Source organism: Myotis daubentonii, chromosome 16 (genome assembly GCF_963259705.1).
Source record: "Myotis daubentonii chromosome 16, mMyoDau2.1, whole genome shotgun sequence".
Lineage (NCBI taxonomy): Eukaryota > Metazoa > Chordata > Mammalia > Chiroptera > Vespertilionidae > Myotis > Myotis daubentonii.
The window spans coordinates 7,006,723-7,030,099 of NC_081855.1; the positions used below are offsets into that span (position 1 = coordinate 7,006,723).

The following is a 23,377-nucleotide window of genomic DNA, read 5'->3' on the forward strand; positions in this document are numbered from 1 at the left end:
TCTGATAAAGTTGATGTTACGCTTGCTTACAAGGACATGTTGCTCAGATTTACTGGCACTGTTTGAAAACTTTCCACTTCTCTCCCTCACTGGTGAATTGTCAGTGTTACAAGTCGTCTATGGATGCACGGACATCGGTGTCCCTGTACACCCCACTGTTCCTAACAGTACCCCTTTCGTGTTATTTGAAGGCCAAGGAGTGTGTTGAGGTAAAATATACGGAAAAGGCATAGGCTGCTCGCATACATCTTACGTTAGGTTAACGCAGATGGAACTCCTCGGCGGCTCTGAGCACCGGACCCTGGTCCCTCCAGAGCCGCGCCGCACAGACTAGGCTCCGAGTCCCTGACGTCAGCGCTCTCCAGGGCGATGGACCTCACGTGGCTGATGCAGCCTGTACTCTCGCGAGAAGGAGCAGGTCGGCTTCTTCACATCCCGACCCCAATTCCCACCCCCACCCCCCACCCCACCCCCGACAGCGCCACGTGTGCTCCCACCTGCTGAGAAACTGAGGCTGGCCGTGCCCGGGGCCTTCTGGGAATCCTAGTTCTGGGCTGGATGAGCCTCGCCCCATCCCCTTCTTACGCATGCGCGGCTCCGAGCTGGCCCCAGAGGTTCGGAGCCTTTGTCAAGCCCGGATGGGAGGTGAGTGGGGTTCGGAGGCCGCTTTTCAGCGCTCGGCTCCAGTGGCGGTCCCCGGGGCAGCAGTCTGTGCCGGGGCCGGAGCGCGCATTTGTGGAAGGGGCCTCGAGGGCGGACCAGGAGCCCATCTCCCGCTCCGGCCGGACTCCCTCCGGCGGCTGCCGCCTCCCGGGGACGCGGGTGCGAGCGCGGTGCTGGCGGGCGCGACGGGCGGGGCGCGGGCCGGCGCGGGCTTCAGAGAGAGCCCGAACCCGGCGCCATCTCCTCCAAGCTGCTCGGTCCCCGCAGGTACAGTGCCGAGCGGCCGGAACAGGCAGCCGAGGATCGGTCTGGGGGACCTGGCCCCCCGCGGGATCCAGGTGCCGACGGCCCTGGACCGAGGAAGAAGCGGGGCCTGACCTGACCCGGCCTTTCCGCAGCGCCCCGAGGGCCGGCCGGCGGGAGGACGGGGCTTCTCGCTGTGACGTGCCGAGAGGTCCAGATTGAGGAGCGGGGAGACAGGAGCTCCGAATCTTCGGAACCGGGAGGATTGGGGATCATGGAGGCAGATTGGGCCGCGATGCCCGAGAAGAGAGGTGAGAGTTTTGGGGCTGTTGGACTGTGTGCGGAAGGGGCCCTTCCTCCCCGAAAGGAAATGGGCTGCCCCCGGGGAGGTGGCCCTTGGCGGGCGGCGCTGCCAGTCTCCTTTGTCTGGGGCATGGCTGGGCTCCTTGCATGAGAATGCAGGGCTTGGTGTGGGGGACCCCCTCTCCCCCTGAGCTGGTGCACAGTGGGTCCTGGAAAGCCACCCCAAAATGTTAGCAGCTCAGGCCAGAGCACAGCCTCAGTCACTTTTTCTCCCACGTTCTTTTCCCCCAGCTGTCAGTGAGTCTGGGAACGTAGCTTATTTGGCTGGCAGAAAATATCTCCCCACCTCTGTCATTCCCGTGGCACAACATTCCTATTATGTCCGTCGCCCAGATACTGCTGTTTTGCATCATAGAGAACAGGCGCGGAGGTCGGTAGGTGACTAGCCTGGTCTTTCTTGAAGTTTGGTCTGTGACCTCATGTCAGCCTTTTCTAATGGACTCAGTAGAAAATGTTTTCTCCTGACCCATGGCCTGCTCATGAGATTTCTGGAGTGCACCTCAGACCCAACTACTAGTAGCAATTATTAGGAAGGGGGATCTAGTGATCTACATGTAAATAAGCTTGCAGGGTGATTTTTGAGAACTGAGCCTATTTTTCTTATATTAATTTAATGTACATTAAGGTTGGAAATAAACTGGCTTATCCTCATTTCTCGATGAGAGAGTGCCACCTGCCCGTAGGTGTTCTGTCCGAGTGGCAATGTTCTGGACTTTCTCCATGACCCCAGGGTCAGGGGTTGTCTGGGCTGCCTTCAGGTGCAGTATCTGCGGGAGCATCATTCCTAGAGGGAGGAATCTTTGTCTTGTAAATCTGAAGCACAGCATAGATTTAGATCCCACAGTTACCGCTTTCTTGCCCGTAGCTACGTCTTTCCAGGATTCTTTCTATTCCCAAGAGAAGAGCACAGAAAAGGGAGAAGTGGCAGCTCTCCACCTCACAGCCAGATCCCAGGTGAGTCTTTACTGATTATTGAAATTCCACCTTATTTCTCAGAGTACAGGCGCACCCTTCTTCTTGATGTCAAGTTCCTTTGTCTACTAGAGCCCATCTGGAGAGCTGAGTTCTAATCTAAGACTACTCGGGTGGCTAATGGACTCAGTAGAAAATGTTTTCTGCTAACCCATGGCATCTTCTCCATCTAGTTATACTTATTGTCAGTCAACAGGCAGGTAAGTAGCGTAATTACCCTTCTTTGCCTATTGTGCTAGTTGCTGAGCTTGGTAACATAGGAAACTATTTTAATAGAACATATGGGGCATATCTTAATCTTTAGTTGATTATTCAGGATTCTTTTGTATTTTAGTTGTAATTCCAATTTGGTCCTGGGAGCGTGTCTGTGTAGCATCCACTTACCCTGCCACCATTTTTAATCTTCGGGGTATATCTTAACATTTATGTTTCTGCAAGGGAATCAACATACACATGACTGTTATGTAAGAAATTAAGAAAGCACCTTTCTTTAGAGCTGAAGTGAGTTATGAAAATAGTAAGTGCTCAAAAGTTCAGAAGAGCACTTGAATAGGAAAGCCTATGGAAGGCTTAACTTAAAGAGTTAAAATCCAGCCCTCCAAGATGATGAATGCACAAGTTTAGAAAGTGAAACAATTTTCCAATCTGTCTTAACAAAGGCAAATATTAAGACTTAATTTAAGTGGTGGTTGACCTAGCTGATTTGGCTTAATGGGTAGAGTGTTGGCTTGCAGACTGAAAGGTCCCGGGTTCAATTTCGGTCAAGGGCACATGCCAGGTTGTGGGCTCTATCCCAGTAGAGGGTGTGCAAGAGGCAGCTGATTAGTGATTCTCTCTCATCATTGATGTTTCTATCTCTGTCTATCCCTCTCCCTTCCTCTCTGAAATAAAGAAGAAAAAAAAGAAAAAATTTAAATGGTGGTCATACTCTATCGGTGATTCATGTATTGGTCTTTCAACGTTTTGTATGTTTGAAATTTTTATTAAAAGAAGTTAGGTAAGAGAAAAGAGCTCTTCATGATGTGTGTGGCATGCCACAACCCACGATTCGTAAATTAGCCTTTTTCTTTGCTACTGTGATTCCAAGTGTAAAAAGTCCATATTGTACATTGGTACTGTTTGTAAAAGTGACTTCTTGGGGTCCTTATATACTTGCCTGAATTCATTGGTTTCTCAACTGCCTTACATTAGTATTGAAGACTATTAGTCAAGAAGCTTTAAGTTGCAGATGATAAAACTCAACTCAAACTGATGTAAGGGAAAGGTATTTAGAGAGAACCAAGATGGCGGCGATATAGGCAGAGGTGTCCCAGGTCGTGTCCCAGAGCAAATGGAGCGAGCAGCTGAAGCTAGTAACACTCACACCGAATTGGCGAAATTGCTCAGCTGGTGAGAGGGTTTGTAGCCGGGAAGAGCAGAACTCCCCTGGAAAGGTAAAAAAAACCAGGGATTTGGGCAGGAAAGTTTGCCAGACCTCTGAGCCCAGAGAGTCGGAGGGAGACCGCGTGGCAGACAGCCGCGTCCCTTAGGACAGGCACAGCCCCTGACGGGGGAAAGGAGAACCGTGGGATTCCTGGTGCCGCCAGGGAAATTGAGAGCTGGGTTCTGTGATCACGGAGGACTGAGCCTAAAGGGGGCAGCCTGAAGAGCTGACCTGACCATGCAGTCCCGGTAAGAGAAGAAGCTTACAGAAACCAAGCCTTCCCCGTTTCCGCGGCCGGCATTTGTTTGTTTGTTTTCACTGAATCCTGTTCATGGGACAGTTCGGATACAGACACTCACCTGTGCTGAAGAGAGGGAGAGTGTGCTGAGGAGTGGAATCTGGGGAGAGACTGGGGAAAGAGGGGGAGCCGGGAGAGGTGGTAGTGAATTGAGTGCTGAGACACCCCTGAGCCCAGGACTGGGGCAGCCACCCTCTCCGGAGAATGAGACTCCTCCCCCCAGCCCCCAGGCAAGGAGCACAGCCACACCCAGATTCCACCCTGTACGAGATCAAGGATTAAGATAACCTGATCAGTCCCTGGGAGTTAACAGGGTCTGGCCTATAGGGGGATTTTCAATCCCAGCAACAACATAGCGCTGGTAACTAACTATTACGCAGTCAGCTCTGGGCAGTGAACTTCCACTGGACAGAGAGGCCCTATAGCCTCAGAGGCCAACGCCAGAACACTGCCACCCAGAGGCTGACCCACAAACTGACTCTTTGCTAAACACAAAATAAGGCAGTCTGGGAAATAAATGCGGCATGCTTTAAAATAAGGACTGTGGTTTACAACACAGAGGAACAGTATATCGCAGGGAAACTCAACACTCTCCTGAATACCTGGAAGGTCTAAGGCGAGCCACACTGAAGAATAGAAGAAACGAAGGACCTTCAGTACTGCAATTTTTTTTCTTTTTTCACTTTTTAACTAAGAAACCAATTTTTTTTCATTTTTTTTTCTGTTCTTTTTTTTTTTTCTTTTCTTCTTTTTCCATCACCTGATTTTACCCTTTCAATTACTACCTTCTTATTTTTAACCAGTATTATTACTGCTACCATTTTACCATTTTTTAAAGTGCCATTTTATTTTTTCTTTATTTTATTTTGGGATTAGTGTTCACCATTCTATTTTCATCGTTATATTATTGGTTGTTTCTAGTTTGCATTCATATCCAGGGAGCTGTTGCTGGAATTTGTTGGGATTAATGGCTGTTCTATAGGAGTATTCTCCTCATATAAAAAGTCTCTTCCCCTCTTCCACTTCATTCTCTCTTTTCGCTCTTTTTTTTTTTTTTCTTTTCTTTTCTCGCTTTTATTTCCCCCCCCCTCCTTTTAACCAATTTCATTTTTGCACTCCCTTTTTTTGGTCCCTACTTTTCTTTTCCTTTTTCTCTTTTATCTTTTTCTCTTCCTTCTTCCTTATCCCCTAATTCTCTTAATTCAGGTGGTCACCTTTAATTGGGGTTATTAATATCGTGAATATATTTGTGTATAGTGCCTGGTATGTGGTGCCTTGTTGTGTTGTATTTTGTGCCTTTAAATCAACGCAGCAGATCCAAGCAACAGCAACCTCCTGAGCACCACATCCTCTGCTGAGGAACAGCAGCTGTACGTGAAACCTCGCCCCACCAGCCAGAAGAGCCACCACAGCTGTGAACAGCACCCACCAGAGGAGCTGCTGACAACTGAAGAGCAGCAGCTACCGCAACCGCCCGAAGAGCAACCACAGACCAAGGAGTCACTGCCACCAAGGGAGCAACCACTGAACAACTCAACGTCTAGATATGTCAGTGAGATCAAACATGGGTAGACAAAGAAACCCCCAAAGGAAAGAGAAGGAGGACTCTCCAGAAAAGCAGCTAAGTAATACAGAGGCATGCAACATGACAGATAAAGAATTCAGAATAAGGATCCTAGAGTGCATAAACCGGATGGAGGAAAAAATCGACAACCTCTGCAAGAAGCAAGAAGAAACAGATGAAAAAATCGATAACATATGGAAGAAGCTAGAAGAAACAGATGAAAAAATCGATAACATATGGAAGAAGCTAGAAGAAACAGATGAAAAAATCAACAACCTAAGTAAGACCCAAGAAGAAATGAAGAGTGATATAGCTGCAATGAAAAACACCATTGAAAGTATCAACAGTAGACTAGGAGAAGCAGAGGACCGAATTAGTGAATTAGAAGACAAGGAAGCAAAACACACCCAAAATGTACTGCAATTGGAGAGAAAAATTAAAAGACAGGAGGAGAGCCTAAGGGAGCTTTGGGACAACATGAAACGAAACAACATACGAATAATAGGAGTACCAGAACAACAGAAGGATGAACAAGGATTAGAAAATCTACTCGAAGAAATAATATCAGAAAACTTTCCTGAGGTGGGGAAGAAAAAAGTCACACAAGCCCAGAGAGTCCCAAACAAGGTGAACCCGAAAAGACCCACACCAAGACACATCATAATCACCATGGCAAATGTTCAGGACAAAGAGAGAATCTTACAGGCTGCAAGAGAGAGACGGAAAGTTACATACAAGGGATCTCCCATTAGATTGTCAAATGATTTCTCAACAGAAACACATCAGGCCAGAAAAGAATGGACTGAAATTTACAAAGTGATGCAAAGCAAAGGACTGAATCCAAGAATACTCTATCCAGCAAGGCTATCATTCAAACTTGAAGGGGAAATAAGAAGCTTCACAGACAAAAAAAGGCTAAGGGAGTTTGTCACCACCAAGCCAGCAATGCAAGGAATGCTAAAGGGACTGGTATAAAAATAAGAAATAAAAAGCTCAGAAAGAAAACAGCCACACAAAAAAAGAAATGGTTACAAACAAGTACCTTTCAATAATAACTTTAAACGTAAACGGACTAAATGCTCCAACCAAAAGACATCGAGTGGCTGAATGGATAAAAAAACATGACCCATACATCTGCTGTCTACAAGAAACCCACCTCATTAGAAGGGACTCACACAGACTGAAAGTGAAAGGATGGAAAAATATCTTTCAGGCAAATGGAAAGGAAAAGAAAGCTGGGGTAGCAATACTTATATCGGACAAAATAGACCTCAAAGTGAAGGCCTTAACAAGAGATAAGGAAGGCCACTTCATAATACTAAAGGGATCAATACAACAAGAAGATATAACCCTGGTAAACATATATGCACCCAATGTAGGAGCACCCAAATTCATAAAAAAAACTCCTGGAAGATATCAAAGGAGAGATCGACAACAATACAATCATAGTAGGGGACTTTAATACACCATTGACAGCACTGGATAAGTCCTATAGACAAACAACCAGCAAAGATACAGCAATCCTAAATGACTCACTAGATCAGATGGACTTAATAGACATCTTCAGAACACTTCACCCCAAAGCCAGAGAATATACGTTCTTCTCAGGTGCTCATGGGGCATCTTCAAAAATAGACCACATATTGGGTCACAAGCAAAGTATCCCCAAATTCAAGAAGATTGAAATCATAAAAAGCGTCTTCGCAGACCACGATGGCATAATATTAGAAATAAACTACAATAAAAACAACCCAAAATACTCAAACACCTGGAAGCTGAATAGCATGCTATTAAATATTGATTGGGTTACCAATGAGATCAAAGAAGAAATTAAAAACATCCTGGAAACTAATGACAATGAAAACACAACAATCCAAAACCTATGGGACACATTGAAAGCAGTCCTGAGAGGGAAGTTTATAGCTCTACAGGCCTATCTCAAAAAACAAGAAAAAATGGTAGTAAATCATCTAACTCTACAACTCAAAGAATTAGAAAGAGAGCAACAAGAAAACCCCAGAGTGAGCAGAAGGAAGGAGATAATAAAGATTAGAGCAGAAATAAATGACATAGAGACCAAAAAAACAATACAGAAAATCAATGAAACCAAGAGCTGGTTCTTTGAAAGGATAAACAAGATTGATAAACCTCTAGCCAGACTCACCAAGAAGCAGAGAGAGAGGACCCAAATAAATAAAATCAGAAACGATAGAGGCAAAATAACAACAGACCCCACAGAAATACAAATGATTGTTAAAAAATACTATGGACAGCTTTACTCCAACAAACTAGACAACCTGGAGGAAATGGACAAATTCCTAGAAAAATACAACATTCCAAAACTCAATCAGGAAGAATCTGAAAATCTCAACAGGCCAATAACTATGGAAGAAATTAAAGCAGTCATCAAAAAGCTTCCATCAAACAAAAGCCCAGGACCAGATGGCTTCACAGGGGAGTTTTACCAAACATTCAAGGAAGAACTAAAACCTATCCTCCTCAGACTAGTACAAAAAATTCAAGAGGAAGGAACACTTCCAAGCTCATTCTATGAAGCCAGCATCACCCTAACACCAAAACCAGGTAAAGACAACACAATGAAAGAGAATTACAGGCCAATATCCCTCATGAACATAGATGCCAAAATCCTCAACAAAATCTTAGCAAATCGGATCCAGCAGTACATCAGAAAGATCATACACCATGACCAAGTAGGATTTATCCCAGGGATGCAAGGATGGTACAATATCCGCAAATCAATAAACGTGATACATCACATAAACAAATTGAAAGAAAAAAAACCACATGGTCATATCAATTGATGCAGAAAAAGCATTTGACAAAATTCAACACCCATTTTTGATAAAAACTCTCAGCAAGGTGGGAGTAGAAGGATCATACCTCAACATAATAAAAGCCATATATGACAGGCCCACAGCCAACATCATACTCAACGGACAAAAACTAACACCATTTCCCCTAAGAACAGGAACAAGACAGGGATGCCCACTCTCACCACTCCTGTTCAACATAGTACTGGAAGTGTTAGCCATTGCAATTCGGCAAGAAGAAGAAATAAAAGGCATCCAAATTGGAAAAGAGGAAGTAAAACTGTCCTTATTTGCAGACGACATGATATTATACATACAAAACCCTAGAGATTCCATCAAAAAGCTACTAGACTTAATACATGAATTTGGCAATGTAGCAGGATACAAAATTAACCCCAAGAAATCTGAGGCATTTCTATACACCAATAGTGAGCTTTCAGAAAGAGAGATTATAAAAACAATCCCGTTTACCATTGCACCAAAAAAATTAAGCTACCTAGGAATAAACTTAACTAAAGAGGTAAAAGACCTCTACTCAGAAAACTACAGGACGTTGAAAAAAGACATAGAGGAAGACATAAACAGATGGAAGAACATACCATGTTCATGGATTGGTAGAATCAACATCATTAAAATGTCCATACTACCCAAAGCAATCTATAAATTCAACGCACTTCCCATTAAAATACCGACAGCATACTTCAGAGATCTAGAACGAACTTTCCAAAAATTCATCTGGAATAAAAGACGACCCCGAATAGCTGCAGCAATCCTGAAAAAGAACAAAGTAGGTGGGATCTCAATACCAGATATCAAGATGTATTACAAAGCCACTGTTCTCAAAACTGCCTGGTACTGGCACAAGAATAGGCATATAGATCAATGGAATAGAATAGAGACCCCAGAAATCGGCCCGAACCAATATGCTCAATTAATATTTGACAAAGGAGGCAAGAACATACAATGGAGCCAAGATAGTCTCTTCAATAAATGGTGTTGGGAAAATTGGACAGATATATGCAAGAAAATGAAACTAGACCACCAACTTACACCATACACAAAAATAAACTCGAAATGGATAAAGGACTTAAATGTACGACAGGAAACCATAAAAATTCTAGAAGAATCCAAAGGCAACAAAATCTCAGACATATGCCGAAGCAATTTCTTCACTGATACAGCTCCTAGGGCACTTGAAACTAAAGAAAAAAATGAACAAATGGGACTACATCAAAATAAAAAGCTTCTGCACAGCAAAAGAAACCATCAACAAAACAACGAGAAAACCCACTGTGTGGGAAAACATATTTGCCAATGACATATCTGATAAGGGCCTAATCTCCAAAATTTATAGGGAACTCATACAACTTAAAAAAAGGAAGATAAACAATCCAATCAAAAAATGGGCAAAGGACCTAAATAGACACCTTTCAAAAGAGGACATTCAGAAAGCCAAGAGACATATGAAAACATGCTCAAAGTCACTAATCATCCGAGAGATGCAAATCAAAACAGCAATGAGGTACCATCTCACACCTGTCAGACTGGCTATCATCAACAAATCAACAAACGACAAGTGCTGGAGAGGATGTGGAGAAAAAGGAACACTTGTGCACTGCTGGTGGGAATGCAGACTGGTGCAGCCACTATGGAAGACAGTATGGAGTTTCCTTAAAAAACTGAAAATGGAACTCCCATTTGACCCTGTGATCCCACTTCTAGGAATATATCCCAAGAAACCAGAAACACCAATCAGAAAGGATATATGCACCCCTATGTTCATAGCAGCACAATTCACCATAGCTAAGATCTGGAAACAGCCTAAGTGCCCATCAGTAGATGAATGGATTAGATAACTGTGGTACATCTACACGATGGAATACTATGCTGCTGTAAAAAGGAAGGAACTCTTACCATTTGCAACGGCATGGATGGAACTGGAGAGCATTATGCTAAGTGAAATAAGCCAGTCAATAAAGGAAAAATACCACATGATCTCACTCATTCATGGATAATAGAGACCATTATAAACTTTTGAACAATAATAGATACAGAGGCAGAGCTGCCTCAAACAGATTGTCAAACTGCAGCAGGAAGGCCGGGGAGGGTTGGGGGGCAGGAGGTAGGGGGGTAAGAGATCAACTAAAGGACTTGTATGCATGCATATAAGCATAACCAATGGACATAAGACACTGGGTGATAGGGGAGGCTAGGGGACTGTCTAGGGCGGGGGGATAAAATGGATACATATGTAATACCCTTTGTAATACTTTAAGCAATAAAAAAAAAGGTATTTATGGGCTATCATGACTGAGAAATCCAGGTCTAACTAGAAATAAGCTCAAGTAATAATATTAGGACCTATTTCCTCCATTTCACTGACTTCTTTTCTCTCCGTGGGTTTTCCTCTCAAGCAAGCTTTCTTCCTAGTGCTGGCCCCTACCACATCTAGGCTTACAGCTTCCCACGCTGAAGACCCCAGACAAAGGGCAGCTTCCCTCCTGGTCATTCCAGCAGAAGTCCAGGGGTTAACTCTTTAACGGCTATTAGGCCCATTCTTGGACCAATTTGGACAGACCTATGGAATATACCTGCACACACACATGGAAGTACACATACCACCCATGAGTCAGATACAATTAATCCTACCTGAACTCACTGGCCAGCATAGTAGCCAAGGAAAATCCAACTACAAGTGCCAGAGGAACACTTTGATGTTAGATTCAAGACTGTTAGAGCCTCGGATAGATTAAACCTTTTATGGAAATTTTTAAAAACTTTTGTCCTTTTTGCATTGCATTAGGTGTGGTGTGATGCTTTGCCTGGACTGTGTGTTTCGTGTATTCAATTTTTTAAAAGTATTAAAGTTTTAATTCTTAGTTGGTTGTAACCAGGTGAATAGCACAGACATATATAAATGTAAAACTAATATTACTTCCTCCTCAAATTCAGTCCCCTTCTTCTCCCTACTGAGGGTAACAGTTTGATTTCCCAGTATATCTCTCCATATGCTCTTGGTGAACGTGCACTCCTATATTCAGACATGTAATGTTTCCTTTGATTTCTCCCACTGCCAGTCCCCAACTTTGGGGTGTTTTTAGGAGGGTTATGGTATAAACAGGATTTGGCTTTTTTTTAAGGGAAATTAATTCACCCGGCCAGTGTGGCTCAGTTAGCTGAGTGTTGTCCCATGCACCAGGAGGTCAATAGTTTGATTCCTGGTCAGGACACATGCCTGAGTTGGGGGCTCAATCCCCAGTAGAAAATGAACAGGAGGCAGCCAATCCATGTTTCTCTCTCTCCCTCTCCCTTCTCTCTGAAATCAATTAAAAAAAAAAAAAGTTTACTGTTTTTTTTAAAGGGAAATTAACTCATTCGCATTAATATGATCGTATGTTTCAAATTTTTTTTGCCATGTGATTTTTATAGTTCTATTTACTATGCTTTCCTTGTTTCTTGTGTGTGTGTTTCTGTCTTTTGTGCATTGGTTTGCAGTTGTGTCCCGATTTTTTTCTTCTAATCGTCTGGAAGTTAATTTTCATTGAGTGTCAATTTAGCTGGGGGTATGCAGGCTGTAAGATCTCAGTCATTTTTCCTCAAAATTCCTTGTCTACTTAGAGATTTACATTTTATTTTATTTTCCAAGGATGATTGTTGTATGTTTTTAAGTCTCTGATTATTTCCGTTTTTGAAAACTATTTTGAAATAATTTAAGGTTTAAAGAAATGTAAATGGTAGAAAGATTTCTTACCTACTAGGGTTAGGGTTAGGATTTACCCTCCATTCATATTCTCCAAAAGATAACACTTTACCTCACTTTATTCTCATTTTCCAAAATCAGGACACTAGCATTGATACAGTACTACAACCTACTGACCTTATTTAGACCTCCCAGCTAACCTATTGTTCTTGTCTCCCCCCACCTTTAATTTCTGCTTTTATCCTGTAATTCTTTGTTTCTCTTAGTTTGTTGTTCTTTCTCTAACTTGACCTGTATGCTTTGCTAATTTATTTGCATTATTTTTTAATGAAATGGAAGTGTTTAAAGCTATGAAATCACCTCTGAGTACAGTTTTAGTGATTTGGCATTCGTTTTGCATTTTATTATTTTGACATTCGGATGTTTATTTCAATTATCAGTTTTTGCTCTGTTCTATTTATGCTTGGAATCTATTTAAATTTACTTTGTTACTTTTGCAAATGCTTCATGAATGTTTAAATAGGTGTTTTCTATCCAGTTAAGGCATTTGATATATATTTATTTCAATAACCTTGCAATATTATTCACATTCTGTATGGTTTTATTTTAAAAGGCATGTAATGCCTTGGCTGGTATGGCTCAGTTGGTTGGAGTGTCGTCCATGCACCAGAGGTCACGGGTTCATTTCATGGTCAGGGCACATACCTAGGTTGCAGTCAGGGCACATACAGGAGACAAGGGATCGATGTGTCTGTAGCACATCAATGTTTCTCTCGCTCTCTCGCTCTTGTTCTTTCTCTCCCTCACTCTCTAAAAAGTAAAAATAAACTTCATATTCTTTAAATAAGTAAACAAAAAGGCATATAATAATACTTATATGTGTTCACCTCCTTACAGTTTTGTATTTTTTTTGTCTTATAGAAACTTAATTCTATGGTATTTACACATAAACCTCAGTTCTTTCTGTTCCCTTACTCAGTCTGTTGCCATCATTTTTCAGTTACTGCTTTTTGCTTTAAATTATTTCCGTGCTTAATTGGATTTGGTGCTCACTGCCAGTCATTTATTTCATTCCATGACTTATCCACTAATAAGGTCTGTATTTCAACTCATCTTCTGATTGGCTAGATTGAGTCTTCAAGTTTTTATTGAGGACGCACAAGGAGAGTTATGCAGACAGGCTTTTTTTCCTCCTCTATTTTGTCTACTTTGCCAAACTGCATTGTCAACTCATTAGTTCATGTTTTATTTTTAACTCTTTATTTCCCAGAAAAGTGATGTCTCTCAATGGAGAAACTCTCATATTGAACCTAGCAGAGCGCGCATGGCACATAACTGATGCCAGTGGCTTTACATAGAATATTCAGACTCTGAATACTATTAGAACACTTGTCATGTATCGCTGTCACTTTAGGTGTACTCAGTCGCTCTGCTCCAGGGCCACCAGAACTGCGGGGGGCGAGGGATGCTGTCAAGTGAAAGATGGTGAACAGAAGTATGTTTTGTGTCTTAGGCGTCCGTGACATTCAAGGATGTGGCCATGGACCTTACCCCCGAGGAGTGGGGGAAGCTGGATCCTGCACAGAGGGACGTGATGCTGGAGAACTATAGGAACCTGGTCTCGCTCTGTAAGGACGGCTTCTCATTGTGACTCTGCAGTCTGCTCAGGGACAGCATTCCTTATTGACAGTGAAATAGCTTCACAAAGCCTTCGCTTTTCCATTCAGGAGTCATAAAGTCTGAATCCTGTTGGACCCAGAGACAAATCTATTCCTGTTCTAGGTTCTTGGTGAACTGCCTATGCTTGTTTTGTATTAGGATTTTTTGGATTGAAGTGACAGAAACCTAATTCACACTAGCTTAGGGGGCAGGGAGTCTTCTTTTTTTCCATTGATTAAAAAAAAACCACCATATGTATTGTAAGTTAAGTAAATTAATCTATTTTTTAAAAGAGATAACATTTTCCTGGGTATCTTTTGGAATTGAGTAACCGTTGATCCTGCCTAATTTTTTTTTTTTCAGATGGTTCTGTTTTCGTTTTCCCCTTACCCCTAAGGTGCAGTGCTTACCCCTAGAGAGGGCAAATTACTTTTTAAGGTATTTCTCTTCTTTGAAGTTTGTGGCCTTATGAATTTTCAACTAAAAGCCCACATTAACAGCTTGTCGATACTGATATGGGATAAGTACAGCCTCACTTTCTAGAAATCTGTCATTTCTAAAGTCTGTCCTCAGCATGTTACCCCCCAGCTGTTGTGGTCTACTTAACGTTGTGCTTTTCATATGCGCAGCTCAGGACTCGAAAAGATTGGATGGTATTTGTATATAGATTTTGGTGCTCCTCCATAGTTACTTTCTCTATTGGTAGTCCTTTGATAGAACTAAATTGCACTTTCTCAGCAGCAGTAAGACTTTGGCTTTTTACTTGTACTTGATTGCCCCACACCATGATCTGGAAGTATCATCAAGGTGAATATGAATACTACAACATATGTTTGCTTCTGTACTGTAGCCCAAATGTTATTGCTCATCTCTGCCTTCAAAATGTGGCTTTTGAAGTTAAATTGGGTTATTTACCTGTCTTTCTACAAAACAGTTAAATCCATTGGCATATTGATGGGAGGTGGGAAAGATGGGGTGTTTTTTATCTGATTAAGCTTGCTCTTACGTAGGCATTGTGAACCTGGATTAAGTTGGACTTATAAATATTTCTGTCTTCCTTCAGTCATAATGCTGGGCCTCATACGTATCCCTACCTTTCCTCCAGGGGTGAATACTTCTCCCAGCTGCACTGGGTTTCCGCCACTTTCCTCAGGTAACAGTGTTGGAGCCCATCCCCTGGCGATGAAGGCTTCTGTTAATGAAGAGAGGTGGGTTTAGGTAGAGTTTAGGTATTGGATTCCATTCCCCACGTGGGAAAAATCTTGATTCAGGGAATCCAATATATAACCAGGAATTTCTTTTTTCTTTTTTAAATCCTGTGGCTTGGCTTTGCCCTACTGGCTTTATTCCTAGGGTCTCCCCATGTGGCAAAGATGGCCTTTAGTAGCTCTAGGTTTATATTATTCTTCCAATTAGAGAACTAAGGGAAAAAAGGCAGTGCTTTTATCCTAGGAGTTTCAGCAAAGAGGGTCACATGTTGGTTAATGAAACAACGACTAGAGCCAGGGAAATAGGTTACTCTGGGCAGTTTGGAGCCTGTGTGTACCTGTGTGCATGTGTGTGCACACACGTGTACAAGTGCATTTATGTGTTTGTATGGATGTGGTAAGAACTATGTTAGCCCCTCCCCAACCTCATGTAATAAATTCCCTACGAAAGTGGGTTCTAGTAGCTAAAGAAGGAAGAAAGGAAAAGCAGAAGACAAAAATTCTAGTTACCGCAGTCCCAACGTGTGGTGCTGCCCCTGGGGTCCTGTTTTCTCCAGTTCCTTCCCTAAGCTGAGGATTGGTCTGCAGCGTCTCTCTGGAACGGCCTCAGTGAAGAAAGATAAGTTCTCCTCTTTTGACAGGCATGAACACTTGTGTTTTCCAGTGCATAGAAACTCCTTACCAGGCCCAGATTCCTGCAGATGTTTTAAGCTTCATGTGGAGGTCCATCTTCCCTCACTCCAGATCTTCCTGTAATTCCCATCCTCTTTGTAGATCAGGGATTTGGCACTATGCTCTACGATAGATGTTTGCCCATCACAAATAGCTATTAGTTAGTCCCATTTCTTTCTTTCTTCCTTTCTTTGTTTTGAGCAGGGCTTCCAGTTTCCAAGCCTGAGAACTACAATTTGGAGAATGGAAAGGAAACATTGATGCTTGAGAGAAAAGTCCCCAGAAGCAGCTATTCAGGTGAGTCAAATAGATGGGAGTCCTCGGAAATAATAGCCCCGCAGGACAGTGAAGAATTGGCACTTTTCGGTGCTTAAGAAAGACTATATTAGCAGTGCCTACATGCTTTATCCTATGATATAGGACGTATATAATAAAAGCGTAATATGCAAATCGACCAAACGAGGGAACCACCAGTCGGCAGGGGGGCCGGGCAGGCGAGCAGGTGGCACCAGGCCAGCCAAGGCGCATGCCAGTGGGCAGAGGGAAGGGATGGTGATGGGGCGGGAAGGGGGTGGGGGGAAGCAGCAGTGACCAGCAGCGGTGTGATGGGGTGCCTGTGCCAGCCAGCACTGTCCCCTGATCAGCGACCCAGTCGCCTCCTGCAGAGGGAGGCTGGCGGCAGCGGCAGTGGCAGGGTGATGGGGGAGGCGCCTTCCCCTGTTGGCCCAGTTGCCTCCCGCTGAGGGAGGCCTGTGGCTGGCGGGGGAGGGGGGAGCACCATCCCCTGATCTGCCCGCCCGGTCACCTCCCACAGAGGGGTGCAAGAGTGAGAGGACTGTCTCACAATCCAGGACCCCTCAGGGGATGTCGGGCCTAAACCGGCAGTCAGACATCCCTCTCGCAATCCAGGCTGCTGCATGCACCAATGACCATACTTTTCCCACAGGTGAAAGGCATCTTACTGTTGTATGGGCAGCTACATTTTTTTGCCCTAATTATAAAAAATAGTACATAGCATGATCCTTCTGTGGCAGTAGTACCATTTTCCCCATCTTATGGGTGGAAAACTGAAGCAGAGAGAAGTTAAGTAACTAATTGGCTTTGTCACACAGTTATTATAAGTGTCAGAATCAGGGTTGAGCACAAAATGTGCAAGCCAGAGCCCATGCATGTCATCACTGCATCATCCTGTTTTTTTCAGTGTTAGAGTAGCCTTGCCAGGTTTTAATTTTTAAATCTAAGAACCTGTTCCCAGTATATAGGGTAGGGTCCCTAGGCCTGACTAGCGATCAGGTCCATCTGCAGGGCGACCAGCAGGCAGGGCAATTGGGGGGCAGGGGGCCCCCAGCTGGTGGTCTGGCACCATCCGCTGGCCCGCCCAGCCCCAATCACCTCCCTCTGGGGGGCAGTGTGTGTCATAGCCATCAGCAATTCCGCCTCTCAGTCGATTTGCATATTAGGGTTTTATTATATAGGATATATATATATATACACACACACACACACACACATATATATATATATATATATATATATATATATATATATATATATATATATATTTAATTAATTTCAGAGAGGAAGGGAGAGAGATAGAAACAGCAATGATGAGAAAGAGGCATTGATCAGCTGCCTCCTGCACGCCCTTTACTGGGGATCGAGCCCGCAACCTGGGCATGTGCCCTGACCAGGAATCAAACCTTGACCTCCTGGTTCATAGGTTGAAGCTCAACCACTGAGACACACCAGCTGGACTATTTTTAAAATATTTTAAATGAAGATAGCAATTTAAATATATATAAAAGTCGAGAAAAAAATCAAACACATGCTAATATTTTGCTTCATTTTGCCTCTTTTTCTTCTTTTTTTTCAATATAAATAAAAATATAACTACAGGTCCATGAATTTTCACAAGTTGAACACAGCTCCCGAATCAAGAAACAACCTTTCCAGCACCCCTAGAAATACCCTGTGCCCTCTTTAAGTCACTGCCCTCCTTCCTAGAGTAACCTTATCCTAACTTCTAATACCCAGATTAGTTTTGATTTAGTTTTATATAAACAGAATCATATTGTATATACTCTTGTGCCTGACTTCCTTCACTAAAGATTACTGTGAGATACATTCATTTTGTAACATTTAATTATAGTTCATTCTCATTGTTATATAGTCTTTCATTATGTCAGTATACTAGATTTTTGAGTAGTTCCAGTTTTTAGCTATATGAGTAATGCTGCTTATGTATATTCTCTCTTTTGATGAGCACATGTATGCATTTCTGTCGGATATATACATTAAGTAGAATTGTTGGGTTGGAGGGTAGATCATGTTCACTTTTGGTAGATATTGTCAAAAGATCCCCAAAGTACACTGCCAGTGTGGCTCGGTCAGTTAGAGCGTTGTCCCGAGCACCAACTGGTCGCAGGTTCAATTCCAGTCAGGGCACATACCCAGGTTGTGGGTTCAATCAATGCTTCTCTCTCACATCAATGTCTCTCTCTCTCTCTCTCTCTCTCTCTCTCTCTCTCTCTCTCTCCCCCTCCCTCCCTCTCTCCCTCTCCCTCTCCCTCTCCCTCTCCCTCTCCCTCTCCCTCTCCCTGTTCCCCTGTTCCCCTGTTCCCCTCCCTCTCCCTCCCTCCTTCACTTACTCACTCGCTTCCTCTCCAAATCAATAAAAACATATGCTCGGTGAGAATTTTAAAAATTCCGAAACCGGTTTGGCTCAGTGGACAGAGCGTCGGCCTGCGGACTGAAGGGTCCCAGGTTCAATTCTAGTCAAGGGCACTTACCCAGGTTGCAGGCTCAATCCCCAGTAGGGGTATGCAGGATGCAGTTAATCAATGATTCTCCCTCATTATTCACACTAGATTGCCCAAGGAAGTCATTTTGACTGCTTTTTAATTTCAATTAGAAAAACAATTATGTATATAAGGACACAATGTCTTAGAATTTTGTTACTTTTTGTACAATATATAAATGTGTTTATTAATAATTGTAGTTACCTCCCCCCTCCTTCATTTCTGGTATATATATATATTATACCTATATTGCCTCAAAGCAGTCATTTTGACTGCTTGGGGAAATTTTAAATAATCAAATGACTCTTATTATTGAATTGAGTAAATTTCTTATATGACCAGTTCGGCTCTGTATTGAAATAACAGTTTTCATTTTTTTTCGATTACCGTCACATGATAACATACAAGTACATGATAAATTGTCGATACTTGATAAGTTGCAGTTGCTCAATAAGCTAAACTAGTACTTGTTATTCGAATCTTTATGCAGTGATACTTGTTCTAATAAGTTGTTTATTTTATTTCTTTTGCTCCGTAAATTCATGAAAGAAATGTCGAATAGAAGGGAGTTATTGGAAAAGCTAACGAACATAAGTGAAGAGTGCACCGATATAGAATCAGATGCAACAAATTCTGAACTATCATCTGAAAATGAATCGGGTTATATTCAAAGTGAAATATCTGACACTGAAGATAGCGATGAAGAGTCGATCACCAATGATGAAAAGGAAAGTGCCATCAATATGACCAGGAAAAGGTGTAGGGTGCTAAGTAGTTCAGACTCTGATGAAGAAACTGAACACACCTTTCAGGAGACCGAAACAGCTGCCGATGGTACTGTGTGGTCAAAATTTAATGAAGGTGGTATTCCTGGAAGGTTACCATCTACTTGTATTTTCAAGGGTATGAAAGGGCCAACAGGCTACGCAGAAAGGAACATTATGGCAGATAATCCTATCAGTGCGTTCTCGCTGATAGTAGATAACTATGTTATCAAACATAAAGAAGTGCACAGAGGAAGAAGGCCGCCGAATTCTGAGGAACAACTGGACAACAACGTTACCGGGAACATGTACTGGGATTTCATATGCTCGTGGAGCCTACGAGGCAAAAAATTTAAAACTCAGTTATTTATGGTCAGCAAAGTGGGGTCCCGAATTCTTCAGGAAAACTGGCGAGAGAAAAGTTCAAGCAAATCCTACGATTTATTCGTTTTGACAAAAGAACCGAAAGAAGTAGGCACCTACAAACAAATAAGTTTGCCTTGGTTTCGGAAGTAGGGGACAAGTTCATTGAAAATAGTCAAGCTTGCTATCAACCAGGGCAAAATATAACAGTTGACGAGCAATTATTTCCGTCAAAAGCCAGGTGCAGGTTTACACAGTATATGCCTAATAAACCCAACAAATTTGGCATCAAATTCTGGCTTGCATCAGATGTTAGTAGCAAATATGTTTTGAATGGTTTTCCTTATTTGGGGAAAGATGAACAACAACCATTGTCAGTGCTTCTCAGTGAACACGTTGTTCTGAAACTTGTCTAGCCATATACAGGCTGTGGAAGAAATATCACGACTGATAACTTTTTCACTAGCATGTCACTCGCAACAAAATTATTGGCCAAACAAACAACTCTAGTTGGAACTATTAGAGGAAACAAAAGAGAACTACCCAAAGCAGCCAAACAAACGAAGGATAACATGCCTCGTTTTTCCACTCTGCTATATAAATCAGAGAATTGTGTTCTTACAATATATAAAAGCAAACCAAATAAAAGAGTAGCTGTTCTAAGTTCTAAGCATAAATTTGTGAAAATTGATAAAAGTAATAAAAAAATGTTACCGGAATCTATTCAATTTTTTTTAATATATTTTATTGATTTTTCATAGAGCGGAAGGGAGAGGTATAGAGAGTTAGAAACATCGAAGACAGAGGAACATGGATCAGCTGCCTCCTGCACACCTACTGGGGATGTGCCCGCAACCAAGGTACATGCCCTTGGCCGGGATCGAACCTGGGACCTTTCAGTCTGCAGGCCGACGCTCGATCCACTGAGCCAAACCGGTTAGGGCCTATTCAATTTTATAACAGCACAAAATTTGGAGTTCATATGGCGGATCAAATGGCCAGAAAATACACAGTAAAAGCTAGTTCTCGTAGATGGCCCCTCCAAATATTTTTCGATATTTTAGATTTGGCTGCTATAAATGCTTGGATCTTTTACAAAGAAACGACAGGAATACAAATAGAACGAAAAGAGTTCTTGTTTCAATTAGCAGAACAGCTTTCCACCGAATACAGAGCTGGAAGACAGAAAAATTTATCAGAACATGAAGACCCACAAAGATCAACTGCAACATCATCAAATGCAACCCATTTTAACAAACGCCAAATTTGTCAAGTACAACTTTGCCACAACAACAAAACAAATAATATATGTGAAAATGTCAAAAGTATGTTTGCGGAAGATGTACACATAAAAAGATTTCCACTTTCATTTGCATAAAATGTACAAATCATAAATTATTTTTCCAAGTGAAGTAAATTTTTTTGTTAATATTTACTTGTTATATAACTGTATTTACTTGTTAATAACTTGTTATATAACTAAATAATATACAAAATATTAAAACTTAATTTTAAACAAATTTCTTTACACATTAGTTAATCTTTCACAATGCAGTCATTTTGACTGCTTTTGGGCAATATAGGTATATACTAAGTTTCAGTCTTTCTGGTGTTAATGTTTCTATCTCTCCCTTCCTCTCAGAAATCAATATATGAAAAAAAAACCCCAATTGATATTTTGGAAAATACTGGTCCACTGAGTTATGGAGATCGTCCAAATATTGGCACATTACATTATACAATATTTAAAAAATAACAGTCCTGGCCAGGCAGCTCAGTTGGTTATAGCATCATTGGATACACCAAGATTGTGGGCTTGATCCCCAGTCAGGGCACATACAAGGACTAGCCAATAAGTAAGTGGAACAACAAATTGATGTTTCTCTCTTTCCCTCTCTCAAATTAATAAAGGTATTTTAGACAATTTTCGATGTCACCACTGACATTGTCAGAAAAGTCAATTTTAAGTATTCCGAATACCAGCTGTCGGCCCCTGACTAGCTATCAGGCTATCTATCAATGGTAGTTAAATGTTTTTCAAAATTGTAATTTATTACTGGAAGCTCAAATCTTATCAAACACTGTCAGTTGTTTTTCTTGACGTGACAGGCTCACTTCATTCATCTATAGAAAATATCTGCCAAATATCCAACACGGGTAACATAACTTGTCTGTCAGGTGTTCTTTCCAGAAATATGTGGTCCATGAAAAAGATGGCTAGTTCAGCTCACAACTCAAACTATCTCATGAGTGGTTATCTTCAAGACAACCATCATACTGTGACATGACTAGCATTGCTTTATGAATATGTCCTATTTCATCAATCCAGAACATTAAAAAGGCATGTTCTCAAGGTTTGAAGTTTTTAAAAGTTAATAATGTTTACTGTTGTCCAGCTGGAGTGACTCAGTTGGTTGAGAATCATTCTGTGCACCAAAAGGTTGCAGGTTTGATTCCTGCACGGGGTACCTACCTGGGAGGTTGTGGGTTTGATCTCCAGTAAGTTAACCGATTGATGTTTCTCTCTCTCTCTCTCTCTCTCTCTCTCTCTCTCTCTCTCTCTCTCTCTCCCTTTCTATTTGTAAGCATGTCCTCAGATGAGGATTAAAAAATAATAACAATAATACTGTTTACTCGGGCATTTTTTATATGTATTTGTTTTTATTTCAGAAAGGAAGGGGGAGAGAGAGAAAAACATCAGTGATGAGAGAATCATTCAATCAGCTTCCCCCTCATCAATGTTCTTTGCTGCTCTCCAAGGAACACTGGTGGGGCCGCCCATCCTCTGTTATGGGCACGCAAGCTCTTGCCACGTCACAGGCTATTTCCACTGGAACACAGCCACGCCCACACATTATACACTGTCCGTGGCTGCTTTTGTAGCACCCTCTGGTACTTTACAGACAAAGCTTTGGGGCCCTGGTGTACGGAATAAAGTCAGCGTCCCCTGGCACAGCCAGCAGGACTGTATGACCAGGCCTCCACCAGTCCTCCCTGCCTAGTCTCGGTGTGCGTCCTCTGCAGCCCCCTAAAGGGACGGTCCCCTGACCAGCTCATCTCATGACTCTGTTGCTACTCTTGCCTGGAGCTCTCTTCAGAGCTCCCCAGCTCCCAACTAAAACCAACCAGTCAACCAAAAGGTTGCACTGAAATGTTACCGGTTCGATTCCTGCTCAGGGTGTGTGTGGGAGGCAACTGATAGATATTTCTCACATCAATGGCTCTCTCTCTCTCTCTCTTTCTCTCTCTCTCTCTCTCTCTCTCTCTCTCTCTCTCTCTCTCTCTCTCTCTCTCCCTTCCACACTCTCTGAAAAACAAATTAATAAAAACGTGTTGTTTTTTTTTTTTTAAATTCAGCTCAAGACAGGACTCTTCAGTGACACCATCTCTGCACCTCACCGGCCCTCCTGAAGCTCCCTCCCCGTGAGCTCACTTTTGGACAGATTTCTAGGTACATTCGAAGGGAAGGACACTTCATTGTTATACATATTGCCAGAGTGTCCTCCAGGGAGGTAGTTTCAACTTGCATTCCCCAAGTTCATGGAAACTGTCAGGTTCATGCAGCCCTGCCAATCTGATCTGGGAAACAGGTTTAATTCTCACAGCACTCCTTACTGGTAATTCAAGGTGAAGATTAACAAGTTGTTGTTTTTAAAAAATTAATATCTTTTTTTAAAATATGTTTTATTGATTTTTTACAGAGAGGAAGGGAGAGGGATAGAGAGTTAGAAACATCGATGAGAGAGAAACATCGACCAGCTGCCTCCTGCACACCTCCTACTGGGGATGTGCCCGCAACCAAGGTACATGCCCTTGACCGGAATCGAACCTGGGACCTTTCAGTCCGCAGGCCGAT

General features: G+C 42.3%; 1 protein-coding gene across 7 annotated transcripts; it reads left to right on the forward strand.

The window, feature by feature from the left end:
- Positions 1–590: 590 nt before the first annotated feature.
- On the forward strand, positions 591–22,951 carry LOC132217972 (zinc finger protein 286A-like). Of its 7 annotated transcripts, none has more exons than XR_009449057.1 (7): positions 591–645; positions 931–1,217; positions 2,135–2,223; positions 2,314–2,441; positions 13,571–13,685; positions 15,801–15,893; positions 17,493–18,119. XR_009449057.1 is itself a non-coding variant. In XM_059668540.1 (7 exons), exons 1-7 carry the CDS (start codon positions 639–641, stop codon positions 22,899–22,901), a joined length of 594 nt encoding a protein of 197 aa, XP_059524523.1. In that variant the 5' UTR covers positions 602–638; the 3' UTR covers positions 22,902–22,951. The 7 variants fall into 7 exon arrangements, 4 of the variants coding, with proteins under 4 accessions (XP_059524523.1, XP_059524524.1, XP_059524525.1 ...); XR_009449056.1 differs by lacking the exons at positions 2,314–2,441; positions 17,493–18,119 and adding exons at positions 15,589–15,676; positions 22,879–22,951 and having other exon boundaries at positions 602–645; positions 1,062–1,217; XR_009449055.1 differs by lacking the exon at positions 2,314–2,441 and adding an exon at positions 15,589–15,676 and having other exon boundaries at positions 602–645; positions 1,062–1,217.
- Positions 22,952–23,377: the final 426 nt, after the last annotated feature.

Excerpts from the sequence above, each read along its gene's own strand:
- LOC132217972 (XM_059668540.1), top strand. Across the intron at positions 1,218-2,134 it reads CGCGATGCCCGAGAAGAGAG|CTACGTCTTTCCAGGATTCT; the intron begins GTGAGAGTTTTG and ends TCTTGCCCGTAG. Across the intron at positions 15,677-15,800 it reads CCCTCACTCCAGATCTTCCT|GGCTTCCAGTTTCCAAGCCT; the intron begins GTAATTCCCATC and ends TGTTTTGAGCAG.